Source organism: Staurois parvus, unplaced genomic scaffold (assembly GCF_062004578.1).
Source record: "Staurois parvus isolate SC_StPar_1 unplaced genomic scaffold, SC_StPar_1.0 ptg001109l, whole genome shotgun sequence".
Lineage (NCBI taxonomy): Eukaryota > Metazoa > Chordata > Amphibia > Anura > Ranidae > Staurois > Staurois parvus.
In genome coordinates, this window is record NW_028318905.1 from 338,803 (window position 1) to 363,510 (window position 24,708).

The 24,708-nt window shown below is 48.4% G+C and overlaps 1 protein-coding gene across 4 annotated transcripts in view; it reads left to right on the plus strand.

Moving 5' to 3' along the window:
• KLHL27 (kelch like family member 27) overlaps positions 1–24,012 on the plus strand; it is a 58,503-nt gene extending 34,491 nt beyond the window's left edge. Inside the window, exons 1-9 of one of the 4 annotated variants that reach the window (XM_089658883.1) lie at positions 3–20; positions 1,066–1,377; positions 2,813–3,244; positions 9,045–9,200; positions 11,092–11,259; positions 11,375–11,512; positions 15,006–15,128; positions 17,271–17,491; positions 22,869–24,012. In XM_089658883.1, the coding sequence (XP_089515009.1) occupies positions 1,086–1,377; positions 2,813–3,244; positions 9,045–9,200; positions 11,092–11,259; positions 11,375–11,512; positions 15,006–15,128; positions 17,271–17,491; positions 22,869–23,093 (1,755 nt within the window). In that variant the 5' untranslated portion in view covers positions 3–20; positions 1,066–1,085 and the 3' untranslated portion in view covers positions 23,094–24,012. Of the gene's footprint in view, positions 1–2; positions 21–61; positions 421–1,065; positions 1,378–2,812; positions 3,245–9,044; positions 9,201–11,091; positions 11,260–11,374; positions 11,513–15,005; positions 15,129–17,270; positions 17,492–22,868 lie in introns of those variants that run through there. The other 3 variants (XM_089658882.1, XM_089658884.1, XM_089658885.1) reach the window with 3 other exon arrangements.
• The last annotated feature ends 696 nt before the right edge of the window (positions 24,013–24,708 follow it).

Genomic DNA, 24,708 nt, shown 5'->3' on the forward strand with positions numbered 1-24,708 from the left:
GCTGGCAGTGGAGGAGGCAGGTAGGTCACATGACCGGCTGTGATACATTGTATCTGAGGCTACAGAGGAATGGAGTAGAATGGGGGAGGGGGGAGTAGAATTGGGGGGGGTGTTGAGGTGACATGAACATAGATCTCATGCTGACCCCAGACGGGTCTATAGCTGCCGGTGTGATCGGGGTGTCCCCTCTGTCCTCTTTGTGCAGGATTGTCCCCCTATGCTTGTCCCTCCACTGTGATCCCCCCTCCCCCCCAGCTCTATCCAGAGTAAGAACTTGTCTGGCGGTCGGTGTCCCCGCCGTGAAGATTCCCCCTCATGTCCTGTGTGGTCACTGAGACAGGAAGTCCCCCTTACAGCGCCCAGCAGACCGCCAGACGCCCCATCATTGGAGGGAAATCTGATTGGAAACGGCTACAAATAGTACTATGTCCGCAGTCTCTGGTCATCTCCTGTACTGTCCGCAGTCTCTGATCATCTCCTGTACTGTCCGCAGTCTCTGGTCATCTCCTGTACTATGTCCGCAGTCTCTGGTCATCTCCTGTACTGTGTCTGCAGTCTCTGACCATCTCCTGTACTATGTCCGCAGTCTCCGGTCATCTCCTGTACCGTGTCCGCAGTCTCTGGTCATCTCCTGTACCGTGTCTGCAGTCTCTGGTCATCTCCTGTACTGTGTCCGCAGTCTCTGGTCATCTCCTGTACTATGTCTGCAGTCTCTGCAGTCTCTGGTCATCTCCTGTACCGTGTCCGCAGTCTCTGGTCATCTCCTGTACCGTGTCTGCAGTCTCTGCAGTCTCTGGTCATCTCCTGTACCGTGTCCGCAGTCTCTGGTCATCTCCTGTACTATGTCTGCAGTCTCTGGTCATCTCCTGTACTATGTCTGCAGTCTCTGGTCATCTCCTGTACTATATCCGCAGTCTCTGGTCATCTCCTGTACTGTCCGCAGTCTCTGGTCATCTCCTGTACTGTCCGCAGTCTCTGGTCATCCCCTGTACTGTGTCCGCAGTCTCTGACCGTCTCCTGTAGTGTGAAGCTCCTGGCAGTGATTGGTGTGGTTCCTCCTGACAGGTCCTCTCTGCAGTCCAGGAATGGATCCGCTGTGTATGGTGGGATCTGTTGGCTCGCTGCGCTCGGTCGATAAACACGCACAGATCGTCCTGCAGCAGATGAACAAGCTGAGGCAGCAGCGGGAGTTCTGTGACCTGCAGATCCGAGTCGGCTCCGTCATCTTCTCGGTGCACAAGTTGGTTCTGGCGGCCAGCAGTCCCTACTTCTCCGCTCTCCTGTCCGGGGGGCTAAAGGAGTCCTCCGATGACGTGGTCCAGATCCAGGAAGTGGAACCCAACAGCTTCCAGCTTCTGCTGGATTTCATCTACTCGGGTAAGTGACCGGACTCTGTGTATGACACCCGGAGGGGGATCCTCCCTGACCACCCCTGTGGTCTGTACACCCGCTGTGCCCATTATGAGGGGTTCCCACCATCTCTGTGCTGAGTTCCCGGGTCTGTACACCTGCTGTGCCCATCATGAGGGGTTCCCACCATCCCTGTGCTGAGTTCCCGGGTCTGTACACCTGCTGTGCCCATCATGAGGGGTTCCCACCATCCCTGTGCTTAGTTCCCTGGTCTGTACATCTGTGCCCATTATGAGGGGTTCCCACCATCCCTGTGCTGCGTTCCCGGGTCTGTACACCCGCTGTGCCCATTATGAGGGGTTCCCACCATCCCTGTGCCGAGTTCCCGGGTCTGTACCTCCGTTGTGCCCATCATGATTGGGTCCCTCCATCCCTGTGCTGAGTTCCTGGGTCTGTACCTCCGTTGTGCCCATTTTGAAGGGTTCCCACCATCCCTGTGCTGAGTTCCAGGGTCTGTACCCCCCACTGTGCCCATTATGAGGGATTCCCACCATCCTTGTGCTGAGTTTCCTGGTCTGTACATCTGTGCCCATTATGAGGGGTTCCCACCATCCCTGTGCTGAGTTCCCTGGTCTGTGCATCTATGCCCATTATGAGGGGTTCCCACCATCCCTGTGCTGAGTTCCCTGGTCTGTGCATCTATGCCCATTATGAGGGATTCCCACCATCCCTGTGCTGAGTTCCCTGGTCTGTGCATCTATTCCCATTATGAGGGATTCCCACCATCCCTTTGCTTAGTTCCCGGGTCTGTACCCCCCACTGTGCCCATTATGAGGGGTTCCCACCATCCCTGTGCCGAGTTCCCGGGTCTGTACCTCTGTTGTGCCCATCATGATTGGGTCCCTCCATCCCTGTGCTGAGTTCCTGGGTCTGTACCTCCGTTGTGCCCATTTTGAAGGGTTCCCACCATCCCTGTGCTGAGTTCCCAGGTCTGTACCCCCCACTGTGCCCATTATGAGGGGTTCCCACCATCCCTGTGCTGAGTTCCCGGGTGGAGTGAGAAACGATGAAAGAAAACGAGAATGTGTGCCACGTGCAGCGAGTATATATTTCTGAGTCTTCATATTGGATGCTCCGGAGCTCCTCTGTACAGCAGCACTCAGACTGGGAGACGGAGGGGCGGGATTTGTGTTATGCGCTGATGATGGAAGATACAGCAGGAGAGAGCAGAGAGATGACCTCACCGGTCTTCTGCTGCTCCTTCCCTATGCGATCACAGACTAGGGGCGGGGCGGTGACCTAGCTGTATTACTGAACTGCAACAGAGAACAGTCAGGTCACCGGCTGGCTGCACTGTGTGGCAGAGCAGTGTAAATCTCAGGACTGGATTGATCTGTTTTTGGCTGGAGTTCAGTTTCTACCTTTCATGCTGTGTCTTGTTTGGGAATATTTCCTCCTCCAGGTTCAGTTCACATCAGCGCAGAGAACGTGCAGGGACTGATGGTGTCAGCCGACATGCTGCAGCTGACCGACGTGGTGTCGCTGTGCTGCGACTTCCTGAAGGAGCAGGTGGAGCCGGCCAATTGCGTCGGCTTCTTCCAGTTCTCGGAGCAGCTGGCCTGTCAGCCTCTCGCGGAGTTCACGGAGAGCTACATCCACGCTCACTTCCCGGAGGTGAAGCAAGGCGACGAGTTCCTGAACCTCACCAAGGATCAGCTGACCCGCGTCCTGCGCAGCGAGGAGCTCTGCATCGAGGACGAGCACCAGGTGTTCTCCGCCGCCATGGCGTGGCTGCAGAGAGACGCGGCGACACGCAGGAGGCACGTGGTGGAGGTCCTGGAGCCGGTGAGGTTCCCCCTGCTGCCGCCCCAGAGACTGCACAAGGACATCGAAGGTAAAGAAGCGACTCCTATATATACAGTATATACAATTTATATATATATGTGTGTGTGTATGTAGTATGTATGTGTGTAGTATGTATGTATGTGTGTAGTATGTATGTATGTGTGTAGTATGTATGTGTGTAGTATGTATGTATGTGTGTGTAGTATGTATGTGTGTGTGTGTAGTATGTGTGTAGTATGTATGTATGTGTGTGTGTGTGTAGTATGTGTGTGTGTGTATGTAGTATGTATGTGTGTAGTATGTATGTATGTGTGTGTATGTAGTATGTATGTGTGTAGTATGTATGTATGTGTGTGTGTGTAGTATGTATGTGTGTGTGTGTGTAGTATGTATGTATGTGTGTAGTATGTATGTGTGTATGGATGTGTATATATACAGCTGCAAGAAAAAGTATGTGAACCCCTTGGGATTACGTGGAGTTTTGCATGAATTGGGCATAAAATGTGCTCTGAACGTCATCTAAGTCACAACAATAGAAGAACACAGTCTGCTGAACATAATACTACACAAACATTAGATGTTGCCATGGTTTGATTGCACATAACATGTAAACATTCACAGTGCAGGGAGGAAAAAGTATGTGACGCCCTAGCTTAATGACTCCTCCCAGAGCTAATTGCAGCCAGGAGTGAGCCAACCTTGACTCCAATCAGTGTGATGATATTGGATGTGTTGCTGACAACTGTCCTGCCCTTAAAAAACACACACCTGTTTTGGGTTTACTGGTTTCAAGAAGCACTGTCTGATGTGAACCATGCCTCGCAGAAAAGAGCTCTCAGAAGACCTACAATCAAGAATTGTTGACTTGCATGAAGCTGGAAAGGGTTACAAAAGTATCTCCTTGAGCCTTGATGTTCATGTGTCCACGGTAAGACAGACTGTCTACAAATGGAGAAAGTTTAGCACTGTTGCTACTCTCCCTAGGCGTGGTCGTCCTGTAAAAATGACTGCAAGAGCACAGCGCAGAATGCTGCATGAGGTAAAGAAGAATCCCAGAGTGTCAGCTAAAGACCTACAGAAATCTCTGGCACATGCTAACATTTTTGTTGACACATCTACAATAAGGAAAACATGAAACAAGAATGGAGTACATGGGAGGACACCACGGAGGAAGCCATTGCTGTCCAAAAAGAAGATTGCAGCACGTTTGAAGTTTGCAGAAGAGCACCTGGATGTGTCCACAGCACTACTGGCAAAATATACTGTGGACAGATGAAACCAGGATTGAGTTGTTTGGGAAGAACACACAACACTATGTGTGGAGAAAAAAAGGCACAGCACACCAACATCAAAACCTCATCCCCACTGTGAAACATGGCGGAGGGAGCATCATGGTTTGGGGCTGCTTTGCTGCCTCAGGGCCTGGACGGATTGTTGTCATTGATGGGAAAATGAATTCCAGAGTTTATCAAGACATTTTGCAGGAAAACGTACGACCATCTGTCCGCCAACTGAAGCTCCGCAGAGGATGGGTGATGCAACAGGACAATGACCCAAAGCATACAAGTCATTCAACAAAACAATGGCTGCAACAGCACAGAATACGCCTTCTGGAGTGGCCCAGTCAGAGTCCTGACCTCAACCCGATTGAAATGCTGTGGCATGACCTTAAGAGAGCGATTCACACCAGACATCCCAAGAATATTGCTACACTGAAACAGTTTTGTGAAGAGGAGTGGTCCAAAATGACTCCAGATCGTTGTGCAGGTCTGATCTGCAACTACAGGAAACGTTTGGTTGAGGTTATTGCTGCCAAAAGAGGGTCAACCAGTTATTAAGTCCAAAGGTTCACATACTTTTTCCTCCCTGCACTGTGAATGTTTACATGTTATGTGCAATTAATCCATGGCAACATCTAATGTTTGTGTAGTATTATGTTCAGCAGACTGTGTTCTTCTATTGTTGTGACTTAGATGACGTTCAGAGCACATTTTATGCCCAATTCATGCAAAACTCCATGTAAATCCCAAGGGGTTCACATACTTTTTCTTGCAACTGTATATGTGTGTGTATGTAGTATGTATGTGTGTGTGTGTAGTATGTATGTATGTGTGTGTGTGTGTAGTATGTGTGTGTGTGTGTGTGTGTAGTATGTATGTATATATAGAGAGAGAGAGTGATATATATAGATATAGACATAGATATATATATATATACACACACTGCGTGTTGAAATGCATTTTTATTACAAAACATATATGAAAATTATTTTTAAAAATACATTTCAAATACACTGTATGTCTTTAAAAATACAAATCTACATTTTTGGAATGCATTTACAGATATATGTTAAAATGACTTTTAATATGTAGAAAAAAAAAATCTGAAGAATATATAAAATAATTTTAATATATTTGTAAATGCATTCCAAAAATGTAGATTTTTATATATATATATATATATATATATATATATATACATACATACAGTGAAGGAAATGTGTATTTGCTCCCCTGCTGATGGTGAATGTTCGCCCCTCACACAGAAATGATCGGTCTAACAATGGAATGTTCGCCCCTCACACAGAAATGTTCGGTCTAACAATGGAATGTTCGCCCCTCACACAGAAATGATCGGTCTAACAATGGAATGTTCGCCCCTCACACAGAAATGATCGGTCTAACAATGGAATGTTCGCCCCTCACACAGAAATGATCGGTCTAACAATGGAATGTTCGGTGTAACACTGAGAGACAGAATACAACAACAAATTCAGCAGAAATGTGTCTAACAAATGATGACGGATCTGCATGTTCATGAGGGAAAGAAGGATTTGATCCCCTTCACAAAACATGACTTAGTACTTGGTGGCCAATCCCTTGTTGGCAATCACAGAGGTCAGACGTTTCCTGGAGTTGGCCCCCAGGTTCGCACACATCTAAGGAGGGATTTTGGCCCACTCCTCTTGGCAGATCCTCTCCAAGTCATTAAGGTTTGGTGGCTGACGTTTGGCAACTCGAACTTTCAGCTCCCTCCACAGATTGTCAATCAGATGAAGGTGTGGAGACTGGCTAGGCCACTCCAGGACCTTAATGTGCTTCTTCTTGAGCTGCTCCTTTGTTGCCTTGGCCGTGTGTTTTGGGTCATTGTCATGCTGGAACACCCATCCACCACTCATTTTCAATGAATGGGGAAAGAACAAAAAGAGGGCGCACAGGCCTAGTGCATTACCATAAAAAATGTTTAATAAAAAATAAAGTAGGTGTTGTACTCACAAACGACAATATAGTCAAGGCACATCATAAAGAACAGCTGGATCAACACCGCGCTGAGTAACAGTCTGAGGAAGAGGCAAGTCCTCGAAACGCGTCAGCCTTTTGAATGTCTAAACTCCCCATTGCGGCCTGTTACTCAGCGCGGTGTTGATCCAGCTGTTCTTTATGATGTGCCTTGACTATATTGTCGTTTGTGAGTACAACACCTACTTTATTTTTTATTAAACATTTTTTATGGTAATGCACTAGGCCTGTGCGCCCTCTTTTTGTTCTTTCCCCATTCAGTATATTTGGATTCCCCCGGTCCATTTGAGGGCAGCAAGGTGTGCATGTTCCAGGACATTCTTAATGTGGTTGTAGCCTTCATCGAGTCCATCCCCAAGCGCAGGAGCATTTGTGTTTGCTGACCCATTTTCAATGCCCTGGCTGAGGGAAGAAGGTTCTCACCCAAGATTTGAAGATACATTGCCCCATCCATCGTCCCTTTGATGTGGTGCAGTTGTCCTGTCCCCTTAGCAGAAAAACACCCCCAAAGCAGAATGTTTCCACCACCATGTTTCACAGTTGGGATGGTGTTCTTGGGGTCATAGGCAGCATTCCTTCTCCTCCAAACACGGCGAGCTGAGTTGATGCCAAAGAGCTGGATTTTGGTCTCATCTGACCACAACACTTCCCACCAGTCCTCCTCTGCATCATTCAGATGTTCAGTGGCAGACTTCAGACGGGTGTGGACATGTGCTTTCTTGAGCAGAGGGGCCTTGCGGGCACTGCAGGATTTCAGTCCTTGTCGGCGTAGTGTGTTATCAATTGTTTTCTTGGTGACTGCGGTCCCAGCTGCCTGGAGATCATTGACAAGATCCTCACGTGTAGTTCTGGGATGATTCCTCACTGTTCTCATGATCATTGACACTCCACGAGGTGAGATCTTGCATGGTGCACCAGACCTAGGGAGACTGACACTTGTTTTGTGTTTCTTCCATTTGTGAATGATTGCACCAACTGTTGTCACCTTCTCACCAAGCTGCTTGGCCATAGTTTGGTAGCCCAGTCCAGCCTTGTGTAGGTCTACCATCTTGTCCCTGACATCCTTGGACAGCTCTTTGGTCTTTGCCATGGTGGAGAGTTTGGAATTGATTGTTTGATGGCTCCTGTGGACAGGTGTCTTTTTATAAAGGTAACACAATGAGATTAGCAGCACTCCCTTTAAGAGACTGCTTCTAATCTCAGCTTGTTACCTGTATGAGAGACACCTGGGAGCCAGAAATCCTGCTGAATGATAGGGGATCAAATCCTTCTTTCCCTCATGAACATGCAGATCCGTCATCATTTGTTAGACGCATTTCTGCTGAATTTGTTGTTGTATTCTGTCTCTCAGTGTTACACCGAACATTCCATTGTTAGACCGATCATTTCTGTGTGAGGGGCGAACATTCCATTGTTAGACCGATCATTTCTGTGTGAGGGGCGAATATTCCATTGTTAGACCGATCGTTTCTGTGTGAGGGGCGAACATTCAGCATCAGGGGGGGGCAAATACTCATTTCCTGCACTGTGTGTGTGTATATATATATATATGTTGCATGTTGAAATGCATTTTTATTATAAAACATATGAAAATTATTTTTAAAAATACATTTCAAATATACTGTATGTCTTTAAAAGTACAAATCTACATTTTTGGAATGCATTTACAAATATATGTTAAAATGATTACTTTTTTTATATGTTAAATATAAAAATTAAATATATTCTTCAGTTTTTTTTTTTATCGTATAAAAAAAGTCATTTTAACATTTATGTTTACATATATTTCTAAATTAATTCCAAAAATGTAAATTTGTATTTTTAAAGATATACAGTATATTTGAAACCTATTTTTAAAAATATTTTTCATATATTTTGTAATGAAAATGCATTTCAACATTCAGTGTGTGTGTGTAATATAAATATATATAAATTTTTTTTTTCTTTTTAAATATATTGAATACGGCCAAAATTGTAGCATTTCAAATATATGTCAATATATTTGGGAAGAATATTTTTAAAATATATTTCAAATACATTTTACTTCCATGTGGGACAAGTCACAAATGAATGCAGCTTTGTAGCTGAACCAGAATCTGGCTTCATATCGGCGTCTTGCAGTCCCTGTACAGCAGAGTTCAGACTGGGAGAGGGAGAAGCAGCACAAGGAACCAATTAATTGCACTGCAGGGCAAGGAGCATGCTGATAGGAGGAGAGAGCAGGGTAACAGAGAGGCGAGCTGCAGTAGTATTGCAGTGTTAACATTGTTGCATTGTGGGAATTAGGATACAGTATATAGGGTGCTACTTTTCTTGACTCGCCAATTAATTAGGTTTATTGGGAGAAACACGTCGGGGGGGGGGGGGTCACATCTGATGGGGGAGTGTCTGTTTGATTTAATTTGGTGCCAATAAAGCTTGTTGCAGTTCAACAGGAAAAAGACAAATACAGCCGACTACATGTTCTGAATTGTAATAAGAAGTGGGTGTGTCCTGGGTATCGGGATTGGTGAGCTGTCCAGAGTCTTGAATGTGTGTCCATCTTTCCAGAAGTAACAGACTTCAGCCTGAGGGTGGCGCTGCAGACGCTGCTGAGGGAATACTGTGAGCCCAGCCTGTCTCCCAAGGACCGCAAGCTCTGCAACTTTCTGCAGCCGCCCCGTGTGTGGCCCCGGAGGAAAGCTCGCAAATTCCTCTATTCGGTTGGTAAGGAGCGATAAATACTACATGGATGTCCTGGTGGAATGTCATACCTCACATCCATGTTCCCATCCACCGCCAAGTCTGCAACCGTCTGAGATGCCACCTCGCTGGCAACCTACTGACTCCTTACAGTACGCTTTGTGGATCAGCTTAGTGTCCTCCAAACTTATCTGCCAATCCCATCACCGGTCTCCACTCAGAGTCCTCCACCCCTCTCTGCCATCCCTCCACTGGCCTCCATTCGGTGTCCTCCACCCCTCTCTGCCAATCCCTCCACTGGCCTCCATTCAGTGTCCTCCACCCCTCTCTGCCATCCCTCCACTGGCCTCCATTCAGTGTCCTCCACCCCTCTCTGCCATCCCTCCACTGGCCTCCATTCAGTGTCCTCCACCCCTCTCTGCCATCCCTCCACTGGCCTCCATTCGGTGTCCTCCACCCCTCTCTGCCAATCCTTCCGCTGGTCTCAGCTCAGTGCCCTCCACCCCTCTCTGCCAATCCCTTCACTGGCCTCCATTCATTGTCCTCCACCCCTCTCTGCCAATCCCTCCACTGACCTCCACTCAGTGTCCTCCATCCCTCTCTGCCAAACCCTCCTCTGGCCTCCACTCAGTGTCCTCCACCCCTCTCTGCCAATCCCACATCTGGCCTCCACTCAGTGTTCTCCACCCCTCTCTGCCAATCCCTTCACTGGCCTCCATTCATTGTCCTCCACCCCTCTCTGCCAATCCCTCCACTGACCTCCATTCAGTGTCCTCCACCCCTCTCTGCCATCCCTCCACTGACCTCCATTCAGTGTCCTTCACCCCTCTCTGCCAATCCCTCCACTGACCTCCATTCAGTGTCCTCCACCCCTCTCTGCCAATCCCTTCACTGGTCTCCTGTCAGTGTCCTCCACCCCTCTCTGCCAATCCCTCCACTGACCTCCAGTCAGTGTCCTCCACCCCTCTCTGCCAATCCCTTCACTGGCCTCCATTCATTGTCCTCCACCCCTCTCTGCCAATCCCTCCACTGGCCTCCATTCATTGTCCTCCACCCCTCTCTGCCAATCCCTCCACTGGCCTCCACTCAGTGTCCTCCATCCCTCTCTGCCAATCCCTTCGCTGGCCTCCATTCATTGTCCTCCATCCCTCTCTGCCAATCCCTTCGCTGGCCTCCATTCATTGTCCTCCATCCCTCTCTGCCAATCCCTCCACTGGCCTCCATTCAGTGTCCTCCATCCCTCTCTGCCAATCCCTCCACTGGCCTCCATTCAGTGTCCTCCACCCCTCTCTGCCAATCCCTCCACTGGCCATCATTCAGTGTCCTCCACCCCTCTCTGCCAATCCCTTCACTGGCCTCCATTCATTGTCCTCCACCCCTCTCTGCCAATCCCTCCACTGGCCTCCATTCATTGTCCTCCACCCCTCTCTGCCAATCCCTCCACTGGCCTCCACTCAGTGTCCTCCATCCCTCTCTGCCAATCCCTTCGCTGGCCTCCATTCATTGTCCTCCATCCCTCTCTGCCAATCCCTTCGCTGGCCTCCATTCATTGTCCTCCATCCCTCTCTGCCAATCCCTCCACTGGCCTCCATTCAGTGTCCTCCATCCCTCTCTGCCAATCCCTCCACTGGCCTCCATTCAGTGTCCTCCAGCCCTCTCTTCCAATCCCTCCACTGGCCATCATTCAGTGGCATAAAAGAGAAGATTGACCAATCAGAATTCTGACTTTCCTCACCCACTGTGATCACGGGTGTTATTACTTCAACTTTTGCTTCTGTGAGCAGCACTGAAGGGAACATAAAGCAGCATTTTCCCAAATATTTGCTTTTTCCATCTGTCTTTATCCATCCTGACGACGTAATATTTGTGTCTGCTTTAGGCCCGCTGCTTACTCGGCGTCTCTTCTCTCCTATAGGGGGATACACCCGCCTGCAGGGAGGACGATGGAGTGACAGCCGGGCACTGAGCTGCATGGAGCGCTTCGATACTTTCAGCCAGTACTGGAGCACCGTGTCGTCTCTGCACCAAGCCCGCAGCGGGATGTGCGCCGTCGTTCTGGAGGGGAGGATCTACGTGATTGGAGGTACCGCCCCCCCCCAAAAATAGACCCCGATATCTAAGGTCCCTTTTTTTAGAAGAGGATCTGTGACTCCATCCAGGGGATGTTACCTCCAAAATAACAGACGTTTCCTTCTCAGGTGAAAAGGACTCCATGATTTTCGACTGTGTGGAGTGCTACGACCCGATCACCAAGCAGTGGACCACCGCCCCCTCCATGACCCAACCACGCTGTGGCCTGGGGGCCTGTTCCTGCCACGGAGCCATCTATGCCATGGGTGAGCCATATATAGTACTCCATAGCTCCAGCTCCATAGTCACGCTTCCCTCTATCATCTGAAGTCAGTTACTTTCACAAGTCCGGGTCTGAGAGTGAACCCCAACGGCAGACGGATCAAACTTAACCACCTCCTGTCCGGCCGTTGTATATAAACGGCCAGATGGTGGCAGTACAGGGGCGGGTGGCCGTTTCTAAACGGCCTCCCGCTCCCTGCTTGTGCACGCTCTCTGGGAGCGCGCAGCACCGCGATCTGGTGCCCGCTGTGTCCTCCGGAACACCGATCGTCGTACGGGACCTCTGTGTGAGGTCCCAATCATATGATCACTGATTCGCCAATCAGTGATCAAATGCATGTAGTAAGCAAGATGTCACTTCTGACATCGTTGCTTACTACATGTGAAATCTGTGAATGATCACAGAGATCTCATGGTACAGGGCCATTCACAACAGCCTTGTACCACGTGACAAGCTGTGACCAATCACAGCTCACACAGTATTTTTTAATGGCTACAGGAATGCAGCCAGAGAGAAGGAGAAATGATTGCTTTTGCAGCCTTTATGGTGTAAAAAGAAAAAATCTTCATCCCCCCCCACAAGTAGTACAGTGACACCATGGTGACCCCGTACTGCTAGGGTGACAGTATGTAGAAAAACAAAAAAAAAACATAAATAATAATATATAAAAATGTAAAAAAATGTTTAAAAATTATAATTTTTGGTTATAAACTAATTTGGCTTATTTGGTTTTTTTTTTTTACTAAAAAGATAACTGAATACATTTTGGCCGAGATTTATGATGAAATATTATCTATTTGCAAAATTTAATAAAAACTTTTTTTCAAAATTTTTGGACTTTTTTTTTCATTTACATAGCAAAAAAAATTAAAATTCCAGCGGTGAATAAATACCACCAAAATAAAGCTTTATCTGTCTCAAAAAAATGTAAAAAAATTCATATGGGTACAGTGTTGCATGACCGCGCAATTGTCATTCAAAATGTCATAGCGCTGAAAGCTGAAAATTGGCCTGGGGGGGAAAGTGTCCGGACTGGAAGGGGGTGAAAGTGTCCGGACTGGAAGGGGGGAAAGTGTCCGGACCGGAAGGGGGTGAAAGCGTCCGGACCGGAAGGGGGTGAAAGCGTCCGGACCGGGAGGGGGGAAAGCGTCCGGACCGGGAGGGGGGGAAAGCGTCCGGACCGGAAGGGGGGTGAAAGCGTCCGGACCGGAAGGGGGGGAAAGCGTCCGGACCGGAAGGGGGGGAAAGCGTCCGGACCGGGAGGGGGGAAAGCGTCCGGACCGGGAGGGGGGGAAAGCGTCCGGACCGGGAGGGGGGAAAGCGTCCGGACCGGGAGGGGGGGAAAGCGTCCGGACCGGGAGGGGGGGAAAGCGTCCGGACCGGGAGGGGGGGAAAGCGTCCGGACCGGGAGGGGGGGAAAGCGTCCGGACCGGAAGGGGGGGAAAGCGTCCGGACCGGAAGGGGGGGGAAGCGTCCGGACCGGAAGGGGGGGAAAGTTGTGTTAACCACTTCAGTGCCGGACACTTTCACCCCCTTCCTGTCAGTGTCTCACACTTTGAACGACGATTGCGCGGTCATGCAACATTGGAACCAAATAAATTTTTTATCAATTTTTTTTGGACAGGTAGAGCTTTCTTTTGGTGGTATTTAATCACCACGGGGGGGGGGGGGGGGGGGGGATTTTGGTAAACAAATGGAAAAAGGATCAAAAACTTTGAAAGAATGTTTTCTCTTAGTTTCTGTTAAAAAATTTTGCAAATAAGTAATTTTTCTTCTTCACTGATGAGGCGGCACTGATAGGGCGCTGGGGATATATATAATAACTGCCATTTGTTTACGTGGTCAGCTGTGATTGGCCCTCTACCTCCATCTGTTATCAGCCGTCTCCAAAGGACAGAGCGATCACAGAGCATGCCCAGTGGGTGTGCGGGGGAGGGGGGGGCGTGGCTCTGGGAGGATGTTAATATATGCCCTCCCAGAACCAGACGACCGCACTGTAACCTTCTTTCGGCTGTAGTGCGGTCGGTCGGCAAGTGGTTAAACCTAAAACCAAAACACACACCTGCTGTATTAGAGCGCCCCCACTCTGGATGAAGGGGCACAGGAGGCACGGCAGATAGTAGCATTGTCAGTTTGGTGGGGGAGGGGTGTGTTAGATGGACTAGCAGATTTAAATACACTAAAGCATTTAGTGGGATAAAGGTTTGACATGAAGAAATAAAAGCTGATGATTTTAAGCACCCCTGCCAGCGGTAAATGGTTTGTCTAAACGCTCTAACTGCTACATGTGCAGGGCAGCTACTGTAGTTCTGTTGAAAAACAACAGACTTACTGGCTGGATCACCAGATGAAAATAAGGGCAAGAGAGCCTAAAAAAGAAAAGGAATGAATGCAGCCGTCACGTGTCAGCTGCAATATAATAAATGTTTGCTGTTGGCTTTAATACCTCTTTATATATCGCTGGAATCACGCTTGCCCCTCACAAGCCCATTCATTCTGGGTCTCTCGGACCGGGACCAGGTCATGGATCACTCAGACTGGAACCGAGTCCTGGATCACTGGGACTGGGTCCTGGATCACTGGGACTGGGTCCTGGATCACTGGGACTGGGTCCTGGATCACTGGGACCGGGTCTTGGATCACTCGGACCAGGTCCTGTACCCCAGCCACCAGTAAGTCCAAAGGATTTACTCCAATGAACAGTCAGCACAGGTGAGACTGTTGTTCTGGACAAGCCTGGGACCGCCTCCACTGACGCGTTTTACCCAATACTGAGCTTCATTGTAGAGACATGCGATTCGGTGACGGGTTTTCTGGGCCAAATAGATGTATCTCTCTGGAACAGAACTGTTGAACTAGTCGCTGCAGGAAAATACATTTATAAATATACAATCGTCATCCATCCTCCTACCTGTTAATATGAGACAACAGATGGGGCACCATTCCTCCCACTGACACTGAGGGGGCACTATTCCTCCCACTGATACCAATGATGGGGCACTATTCCTCCCACTGACACCAACGAGGGGGCACTATTCCTCCCACTGACACCAATGATGGGGCACTATTCCTCCCACTGACACCAATGATGGGGCACTATTCCTCCCACTGACACCAATGATGGGGCACTATTCCTGCCACTGATACCAATGATGGGGCACTATTCCTCCCACTGACACCAACGAGGGGGCACTATTCCTCCCACTGACACCAATGATGGGGCACTATTCCTCCCACTGACACCAATGATGGGGCACTATTCCTCCCACTGACACCAATGATGGGGCACTATTCCTCCCACTGACACCAACGATGGGGCACTATTCCTCCCACTGACACCAACGATGGGGCACTATTCCTCCCACTGACACCAATGATGGGGCTTGCAGTTATTTGTGGAATTAGTAGGGGCCTGAAGGGGCTCATCAAGAGAAAATGTGACCTGCACTGAACGTTTCCCCCTCACTCTCCTACAGGCGGTTGGGTCGGAGTGGAGATCGGGAACAGCATCGAGCGGTTCTGTCCGGAGGAGAACAGCTGGCAGGTGGTGGGGAGGATGTCTGTGCCGAGATATTACTTTGCCTGCTGTGAGAGACAAGGTGAGTGCAGTGCTGGCCCAGGGGCCCGTGTATGAAGAGCACCTGTCGTGTGGGAGGCAACCCCGAATCAAAGAGAAAACTGAACAAGTGGGTGGAGCAAATTCACTAAGGGGCGGGGGAATCGGGTTGGTCCATACATTGCCATGTTTATTGCTGTCCTTGAACCCTTAAGGGACAATTATTATATATAACATTTATGTACAGAATACAGAGACCACCATACCGTATCTTTATCAGTACCCAGTGTATATATCCGATAGATCACAGGTCTCCAGATGTGGCCTTTTGCCTGTTTATATGGCCTTGGGGCACAATTCTGCCCAATGACACCAACAATGTAGCACTATTTCCCCCACTAACACCAACAATGAGTCATAATTCCTTCTACTGACAAATGATGGGGCACTATTCCTCCCACTGACACCAATGATGGGACACTATTCCTCCCACTGACACCAATGATGGGGCACTATTCCTCCCACTGACACCAATGATGGGGCACTGTTCCTCCCACTGACACCAATGATGGGGCACTATTCCTCCCACTGACACCAATGGTGGGGCACTATTCCTCCCACTGACACCAATGATGGGGCACTATTCCTCCCACTGACACCAATGATGGGGCACTATTCCTCCCACTGACACCAATGATGGGGCACTATTCCTCCCACTGACACCAATGATGGGGCACTGTTCCTCCCACTGACACCAATGATGGGGCACTGTTCCTCCCACTGACACCAATGATGGGGCACTGTTCCTCCCACTGACACCAATGATGGGGCACTATTCCTCCCACTGACACCAATGATGGGGCACTATTCCTCCCACTGACACCAATGGTGGGGCACTATTCCTCCCACTGATACCAATGATGGGACACTATTCCTCCCACTGATACCAATGGTGGGGCACTATTCCTCCCACTGACACCAATGATGGGGCACTATTCCTCCCACTGACACCAATGATGGGGCACTATTCCTCCCACTGACACCAATGATGGGGCACTGTTCCTCCCACTGACACCAATGATGGGGCACTATTCCTCCACTGACACCAATGATGGGGCACTATTCCTCCCACTGACACCAATGATGGGGCACTGTTCCTCCCACTGACACCAATGGTGGGGCACTATTCCTCCCATTGACACCAATGATGGGACACTATTCCTCCCACTGACACCAATGATGGGACACTATTCCCCCCACTGACACCAATGATGGGACATAAAGTACAGTGTAAAAAATAAATAAAATTATTATTATTAATAATAAAAAAAAAAATGAAAGTGCCATGTGCTCATACTCAGAGGCGACCGCATACGTAGGTCGCACACGCATATGTAAACGGTGTTCGTATCACACGTGAGATATAACCACAATCAGTATAGGGAGAGAAATAATTCTGGGCCTCCTGTGTAACTCTAAACTGGTAGCTTGTCCAATTTTTAAAGTATCGCCTATTGAGATTGTCGCCATTCCGTGACCGTGCGCAATTTGAAAGCTTGTTGGCAATCTATGTACTCGGTTACATAGTTAGTCTGGCTGAAAAAAAGACAAAAGTCCTTCCAGTTCAACCATAAATGGTGTAACTTCATCTTTCATATTTTACCAAAAAATTTGGCTATATATATAGTTTTTTTTTTTGTTTTTTTTTTTGCATTAAAATTTATTAAAGTGTATATTTTTACAAAAAAAAATGCTGCGCAAATACTTGTGTGTGACATAAAAAAATATTGCAAGGACCGCAATTTTATTCTCTAAGGCCTCTGCTCAAAATATATATAATCTTTGGGGGTTCTAAGTAATTTTCTAGTGAAAAAAACACACAAAACTGATTTTTACTCGTAAAAGTGTCAGAATAGGCCGAGTGGTTAATCTTTGCACTTCCTTTTTGTACATTTATTTGAATCCCTTCGTGAAAGGAATTTCTTTTTTTCTTTTTCTCTTTTTTTTTTTTTCTTTTTCTTTTTTTTCTTTTTTTCTTTCTTTTTTTTTTTTTCTTTTTCTTTTTTTTTCTTTTTTTCTTTCTTCTTTTTTTTTTTTTTTTTTTTTTCTTTTTCTCTTTTTTTTTTTTGTTTTTTTCTGTTTCTTCTTTTTCTTTTTTCTTCTTTTACTTTTTTTTTGTTTTTAGGGTTGATCTACGTGGTCGGTGGGATGAGCCAGGAGGGACTGGAGCTGTCCTCGGTTGAAGTGTATGACCCAATTTCCAAGCGCTGGACCTTACTGCCACCCATGGGCACCCGCAGGGCCTATCTGGGCATAGGCTGCTTGAATGACTGCTTGTACGTGGTGGGCGGATGGAACGAGACGCAGGACGCACTCAACACTGTGGAAAGATACTCTTTTGAGGAGGTACTCCTCGGGGAATAAGGGGGGGGGGGGGGTAATTCCTTGAAGATTTCTCAATTGTCCATTAACAATAGGTCATAGCTGGGATAGTAGGAAGACCAGGGTTGTAGTGCCACCTACAGGAGAAGTGGATAATAGCACATGGTCGCCCATCTTGGGTCTGTAGCCCTTTCAATGGCTTGCTTTTCCTTTTAATGTCCTTTTTTAGCTTTTTTTTTTTATTTATTTATTTTTCTGTTTAGCTTCTTTTTTTTTTTTTTTTTTTTTAAATTGGAATGTTTTCCCCTATCAACAGCTATTAGTGGATTCAGGACAAATACCGAAAATCCTGGAAGTCCTTTCAATGAGCCAACAAGCTGTCCAGATACAGCAGGACTCCACTTCCAGGTCAGGCCAGGTAGACCCGGGGATTCCTAGTGGAGGTGTCGGGGGCAGAGCTGGGGCAGTTGGTCCGTCAGTCTCTGAAGACTCGCTTGTGAAGATTTCTTTGTTGTCCGTTGAAGCCGGGATCTAAAGGAACATCCAAGTTACTGTCCATCAAACTTTGGGGCTACAACCTTCTTGACTCCTTACAGTCGAGCTTTCACTTGCAGCACTCCACAGAAACTGCCCTACTAAAACTCAGTAATGATTTACTAACTGCTAAAACCAATGGCCACTACTCTGCACTCATCCCGACCAATAGCCACTACTCCGTCCTCATCCCGACCAATGGCCACTACTCCGTACTCATCCCGACCAATGGCCACTACTCCGTACTCATCCCGACCAATGGCCACTACTCCGTACTCATCCCGACCAATGGCCACTACTCCGTACTCATCCCGACCAATGGCCACTACTCCGTACTCATCCCGACCAATGGCCACTACTCCGTACTCATCCCGACCAATGGCCACTACTCCGTACTCATCCCGACCAATGGCCACTACTCCGTCCTCATCCCGACCAATGGCCACTACTCCGTCCTCATCCCGACCAATGGCCACTACTCCGTCCTCATCCCGACCAATGGCCACTACTCCGTCCTCATCCCGACCAATGGCCACTACTCCGTCCTCATCCCGACCAATGGCCACTACTCCGTCCTCATCCCGACCAATGGCCACTACTCCGTCCTCATCCCGACCAATGGCCACTACTCCGTCCTCATCCCGACCAATGGCCACTACTCCGTCCTCATCCCGACCAATGGCCACTACTCCGTCCTCATCCCGACCAATGGCCACTACTCCGTCCTCATCCCGACCAATGGCCACTACTCCGTCCTCATCCCGACCAATGGCCACTACTCCGTCCTCATCCCGACCAATGGCCGCCACTACTCCGTCCTCATCCCGACCAATGGCCACTACTCCGTCCTCATCCCGACCAATGGCCACTACTCCGTCCTCATCCCGACCAATGGCCACTACTCCGTCCTCATCCCGACCAATGGCCACTACTCCGTCCTCATCCCGACCAATGGCCACTACTCCGTCCTCATCCCGACCAATGGCCACTACTCCGTCCTCATCCCGACCAATGGCCACTACTCCGTCCTCATCCCGACCAATGGCCACTACTCCGTCCTCATCCCGACCAATGGCCACTACTCCGTCCTCATCCCGACCAATGGCCACTACTCCGTCCTCATCCCGACCAATGGCCACTACTCCGTCCTCATCCCGACCAATGGCCACTACTCCGTCCTCATCCCGACCAATGGCCACTACTCCGTCCTCATCCCGACCAATGGCCACTACTCCGTCCTCATCCCGACCAATGGCCACTACTCCGTCCTCATCCCGACCAATGGCCACTACTCCGTCCTCATCCCGACCAATGGCCACTACTCCGTTCCTCATCCCGACCAATGGCCACTACTCCGTCCTCATCCCGACCAATGGCCACTACTCTGTACTCTTACTACTAGACCTCTCTGTGGCCTTTGATAGTGCTGACCACCTGCTGCTTCTCAATAAACTCCACTCCCTTGGCCTCCAAGATTCAGCTCTTTTCTTGTTTCTCCCCCTACTTATCACAGCTCTCATTCGGTGATCCCTATTCCTCTCCACTTCCTGTTTTTTGTAGGGGTCCCCCAAGGCTCTGTTCTTGGACCCCTTTTCTTCTTTGGACCTCCTCTCTTGGTCACTTTATAACCTCCCACATCTTCCAATACCATCTGTATGCTGATGACACCAAAATCCATCTCTCTACTCCTCACCTCACCCCTTCAGTCGCATGACTAACTTACTAGCTGACATATCTGCATGGGTGTCCACACCACTTTCTTAAACTAAATCTTAAAATCCTCCTTAACCCCATTCTCCCTTCCTTTGGACCCTCCTCCCTGACTTTTCCATCAATAATACAACTATCAGTCTCTCCCCTCAAGCCAGGGTACTTTGTGTAATTCTGGACTCTGAACTCTCCTTTCAGCCCCAAATCCAATCGCTGTCAAAAACTTGTAGGTATCACCAATGTTGTCACCTCCTTGTCTATTGCAACTCCCTTCTCATAGGTCTACTTCTCCGTAGGCTATCCCTTTCTCGGTCCATCATGTTTGCTCCTGCCGGACCCATCCACTTTATTAACCACTTAGTGTCTGCCACCCCTTTCTGCCAATCTCTCCCTTGGCTTCCCACTCAGTGTCCTCCACCCCTCTCTGCCAATCCCTCCACTGGCTTCCCATTCATTGTCCTCCACCCCTCTCTGCCAATCCCTCCACTGGCTTCCCATTCAGTGTCCTCCACCCCTCTCTGCCAATCCCTCCATTGGCTTCCCATTCAGTGTCCTCCACCCCTCTCTGCCAATCCCTCCACTGGCTTCCAATTCAGTGTCCTCCACCCTTCTCTGCCAATCCCTCCACTGGCTTCCCATTCAGTGTCCTCCACCCCTCTCTGCCAATCCCTCCATTGGCTTCCCATTCAGTGTCCTCCACCCCTCTCTGCCAATCCCTCCACTGGCTTCCAATTCAGTGTCCTCCACCCTTCTCTGCCAATCCCTCCACTGGCTTCCCATTCAGTGTCCTCCACCCCTCTTTGCCAATCCCTCCATTGGTTTCCCATTCAGTGTCCTCCAGCCCTCAGTCGCAAATCCAATCACTGTCAAAAACTTGTAGGTATCACTAATGTTGTCACCTCCTTGACTAGTGCAACTGCCTTCTCATAGGTCTACCTTTCCATAGGCTATCCCTTTCTCAGTCCATCATGATTGCTCCTGCCGGACCCATCCACCTTACTAACCGCTCAGTGTCTGCCACCCCTCTCTGCCAATCCCTCCACTGGCTTCCCATTCAGTGTCCTCCACCCCTCTCTGCCAATCCCTCCACTGGCTTCCCATTCAGTGTCTTCCACCCCTCTCTGCAATCCCTCCACTGGCCTCCACTCAGTGTCCTCCACCCCTCTCTGCCAATCCCTCCTTTGGCTTCCCATTCAGTGTCCTCCACCCCTCTCTGCAAATCCCTCCACTGTCTTCCCATTGTCAAGCGAATTAAATTCAAAATACTAACAACATCACACAAAGCCATCCACAACTCTGCCCCCAGCTATATCACCAATTTTGTCTCCAAATATCACCCAAGCCATCCTCTCCTAACCTCCTACTTTCAAGCTCCTTTGTCTCCTCCTCCCATGCTCATCTCCAGGACTTTGCCAGAGCCTCTCCCATCCTCTGGAACTCTCTACCTCAATCTGCCTGGCTGTCCCCTACTTTGGCTGCCTTTAGGCAATCCCCGAAAACTCATCTCTTCAGGGAAGCCTGTCACGCCTCCTACTAACAACTGATATCCTAATTCTTCGGTCAGCTCATCCTGTTTGTAGGAGGTTGGGGATTGCTCCTTTTTTTGTACCCGAGGGTTGCAGACCGCGTGGGAGGCCAAAGCCATTGGAGGAAATTAGTATGGACCTGAGGGGACAGAGGCACCTGTAGTGTAATAATGGGGGGCAGAGGAATTTTTTTAACCACCTCCCGTCCGGCCGTTGTATATAAATGGCCCGACGGTGGCAGTGCAGGGTCGGGTGGCCATTTATAAATGGCCTGCCTGCCCCCTGCTTGTGCGCGCTCCCTGGGAGCACGCAGCACCATGATCCGGTGCCCACTGTGTCCTCCAGACACAGTGGAACACCGATCGTCGTACGGGACCTCTGTGTGAGGTCCCGATCATGTGATCACTGTTTGGCCAGTCAGTGATCACATGCAGAGTAGTAAGCAAGATGTCACTTCTGACATCATTGCTTACTACGTGTGAAATCTGTGAATGATCACAGAGGTCACATGGTACAGGGCCAGTCACAACAGCCTTGTACCATGTGACAAGCTGTGACCAATCACAGCTCACACAGTAGTTCTCAATGGCTGTAGGAATGCAGCCAGAGAGAAGGAGAAATGATTGCTTTTACAGCTTTTATGGGTGTAAAAGCAATCAGTGTAAAAAAAAAAAAAAATCTTCATCACCCCCCACAAGTAGTACAGTGTCACCATGGTGACACTGTACTGCTAGGGTGACAGTATGTAAAAAAAAAACCAAAACATAATAATATAAAAAAATAAAATAAAAATGTAAAAAAAGTTTAAAAAGTATAATTTTTGGTTATAAACTAATTTGGGTTATTAGTTTTTTATTAAAAAGATAACGGAGTAAATTTTGGCTGAGATTTATGATTAAATATTATTTAATTGCAAAATTTTATAAGAAAAACACTTTTTTTTCAAAATCTTTGGACTTTTTCATTTATATAGCAAAAAAAATAAAAATCCCTGCGGTGAATAAATACCACCAAAATAAAACTTTATCTGTCTCAAAAAAATGCTAAAAAATTCATATGGGTACAGTGTTGCATGACTGCGCAATTGTCATTAAAAGTGTGATAGCGCTGAAAGCTGAAAATTGGCCTGGACAGAGAGGGGGGGGGGGGAAAGTGTCCGGACTGGAAGGGGGGGGAAAGTGTCCGGACTGGAAGGGGGGGGAAAGTGTCCGGGCTGGAAGGGGGGGGAAAGTGTCCGGGCTGGAAGGGGGGGGGGAAAGTGTCCGGGCTGGAAGGGGGGGGAAAGCGTCCGGGCTGGAAGGGGGGGGGAAGCGTCCGGGCTGGAAGGGGGTGGAAAGCGTCCGGGCTGGAAGGGGGTGGAAAGCGTCCGGGCTGGAAGGGGGGTGAAAGCGTCGGGGCTGGAAGGTGGGGGGAAAGCGTTCGGGGCTGGAAGGTGGGGGGAAAGCGTTCGGGGCTGGAAGGGGGGGGGAAAGCGTCCGGACCGGAAGGGGGGGAAAGTGTCCGGACTGGAAGTGGCTTAAAAGGTAAATCTTCAAAAAAGACTGAAGGACATCCTACACTCTGATTGTTCTCACATTTCCTCGTTCGCTTTTTATTGTGTACTTTCATTGTGCTTTTATTTTGGGCTGTAGGAGCTGTGGGCGGAAATGGCCCCAATGAAGTTTCCCCGGGCAGGCGTGTCGGTGGTCAGCGTGAACGGACTGCTGTACGCGGCTGGCGGCAGGGCCATCCTCCACAATTTTTCCGCCCCTGTGACTTCGGACTCTGTTGAAGTTTACAACCCGCACACGGACACCTGGACTGAAATCGGCAGCATGATCACCAGCCGCTGCGAGGGCAGCCTGGCGGTCTTGTGACACGCACAGCGCCATTTACTGATTGGGAGATGTGGCTGCAATCGGGCCCACCAAAAAACAAAAGCCCAGTGTGGCGCGTCAAGGTATTGTCGGGCATTGGCGCAGTAAAGACTTCTTTCTGGCAACTCTACCATGCAGCTCATTTTTGTTCAAGTACCGTCATATTGTGCTTCTTGAAACAACCACGACGTCTTTTTTTCCCAGAGAAGCCTGTATTTCTCTTGAGGTTACCCGAACAGTTGTGGCTGCAATCAATCTGGTCTACTGACCTTGGCTTGGTATCCAGGAAGATTTGTGGTCGTTTTCTGGCAGCATGACACAGGGTGACTCCACAAACCAGATACAGATCAATTGGTACATCCAGAGACCCGCTCAGCGGTCATGGCGTTTACAGAGAACTGGTCAGCAATCACGATAGAATTTTTTTTTAATGTCGTTTTATTTATTGGAATTGAAGGTGTAAAAATATCTCTTTTGAAAAGCGAACCTGAAAACGTTATATTGTGATGGGATTTTGTATGAAATAAAGATTATATCGGGACAATCAGCAAAGGACTCCAGACTGGCGATGGTGACGTGTGATCATGGAGCGATCCCCGCGGCGCCAGTCCATGACTAACTCACCTCCCTCCCCCCCATGGAGAGAGGCGAATGGATCCTGAATCTTGTGGACTTTCGTTTGTTTTTTGTTTTGATAACCGCTATAAATGACACTTATAACTTACTAACTCCTCCCCCTTCATCATGGAGGGATGTGAATGGGATCTGAATGTGTTTTTTTCTTGTTTTTTTTTTTTAATGAATGGACTACCAGTATAAACGGATCTCTTATATCTGTCTGCAGTTCCACCGAACCACTGAACTCCAGGCAAACAACTGAATTACACGATGAAATACATACAATATATGAATGATGCTGGTTTTCCTGTGAAAATCTTATCTCCTCCCCCCCCCCCCCCCCTTCATCATGGTGAGATGTGAATGGGATCTGATTTGTGTTTTTTTTTTTGTTTTTTTAATGAATGGACTACCGGTATAGATGGATCTCTTATATCTGTCTGTAGTTCCACCGAACCACTGAACTCCAGGCAAACAACTGAATTACACGATGAAATACATACAATATATGGATGATGCTGGTTTTCCTGTGAAAATCTTATCTCCTCCCCCCTCATCATGGTGAGATGTGAATGGGATCTGATTTGTGTTTTTTCTTTTTTTTTTTTTTTCTTTTTTTTTTCTGAATTATATCTGTAGTTCCACCGAACCACTGAACTCCAGGCAAACAACTGAATTATACGACAAAATACATACAATGCGTAGATAAGCCTGGTTTTCTTGCAAAAAATCTCATCTCCCCCCCTCTCTTCATCATGGAGAGAATCTGATTGTGTTTTTTTTTTTTTCTTTTAATGGACTACGGGTATAAATGGATCTCTTATATCTCTCTGTAGTTCCACCGAACCACTGAACTCCAGGCAAACAACTGAATTACACGATGAAATACATACAATATATGGATGATGCTGGTTTTCCTGTGAAAATCTTATCTCCTCCCCCCCCTTCATCATGGTGAGATGTGAATGGGATCTGATTTGTGTTTTTTTTTTTTTTT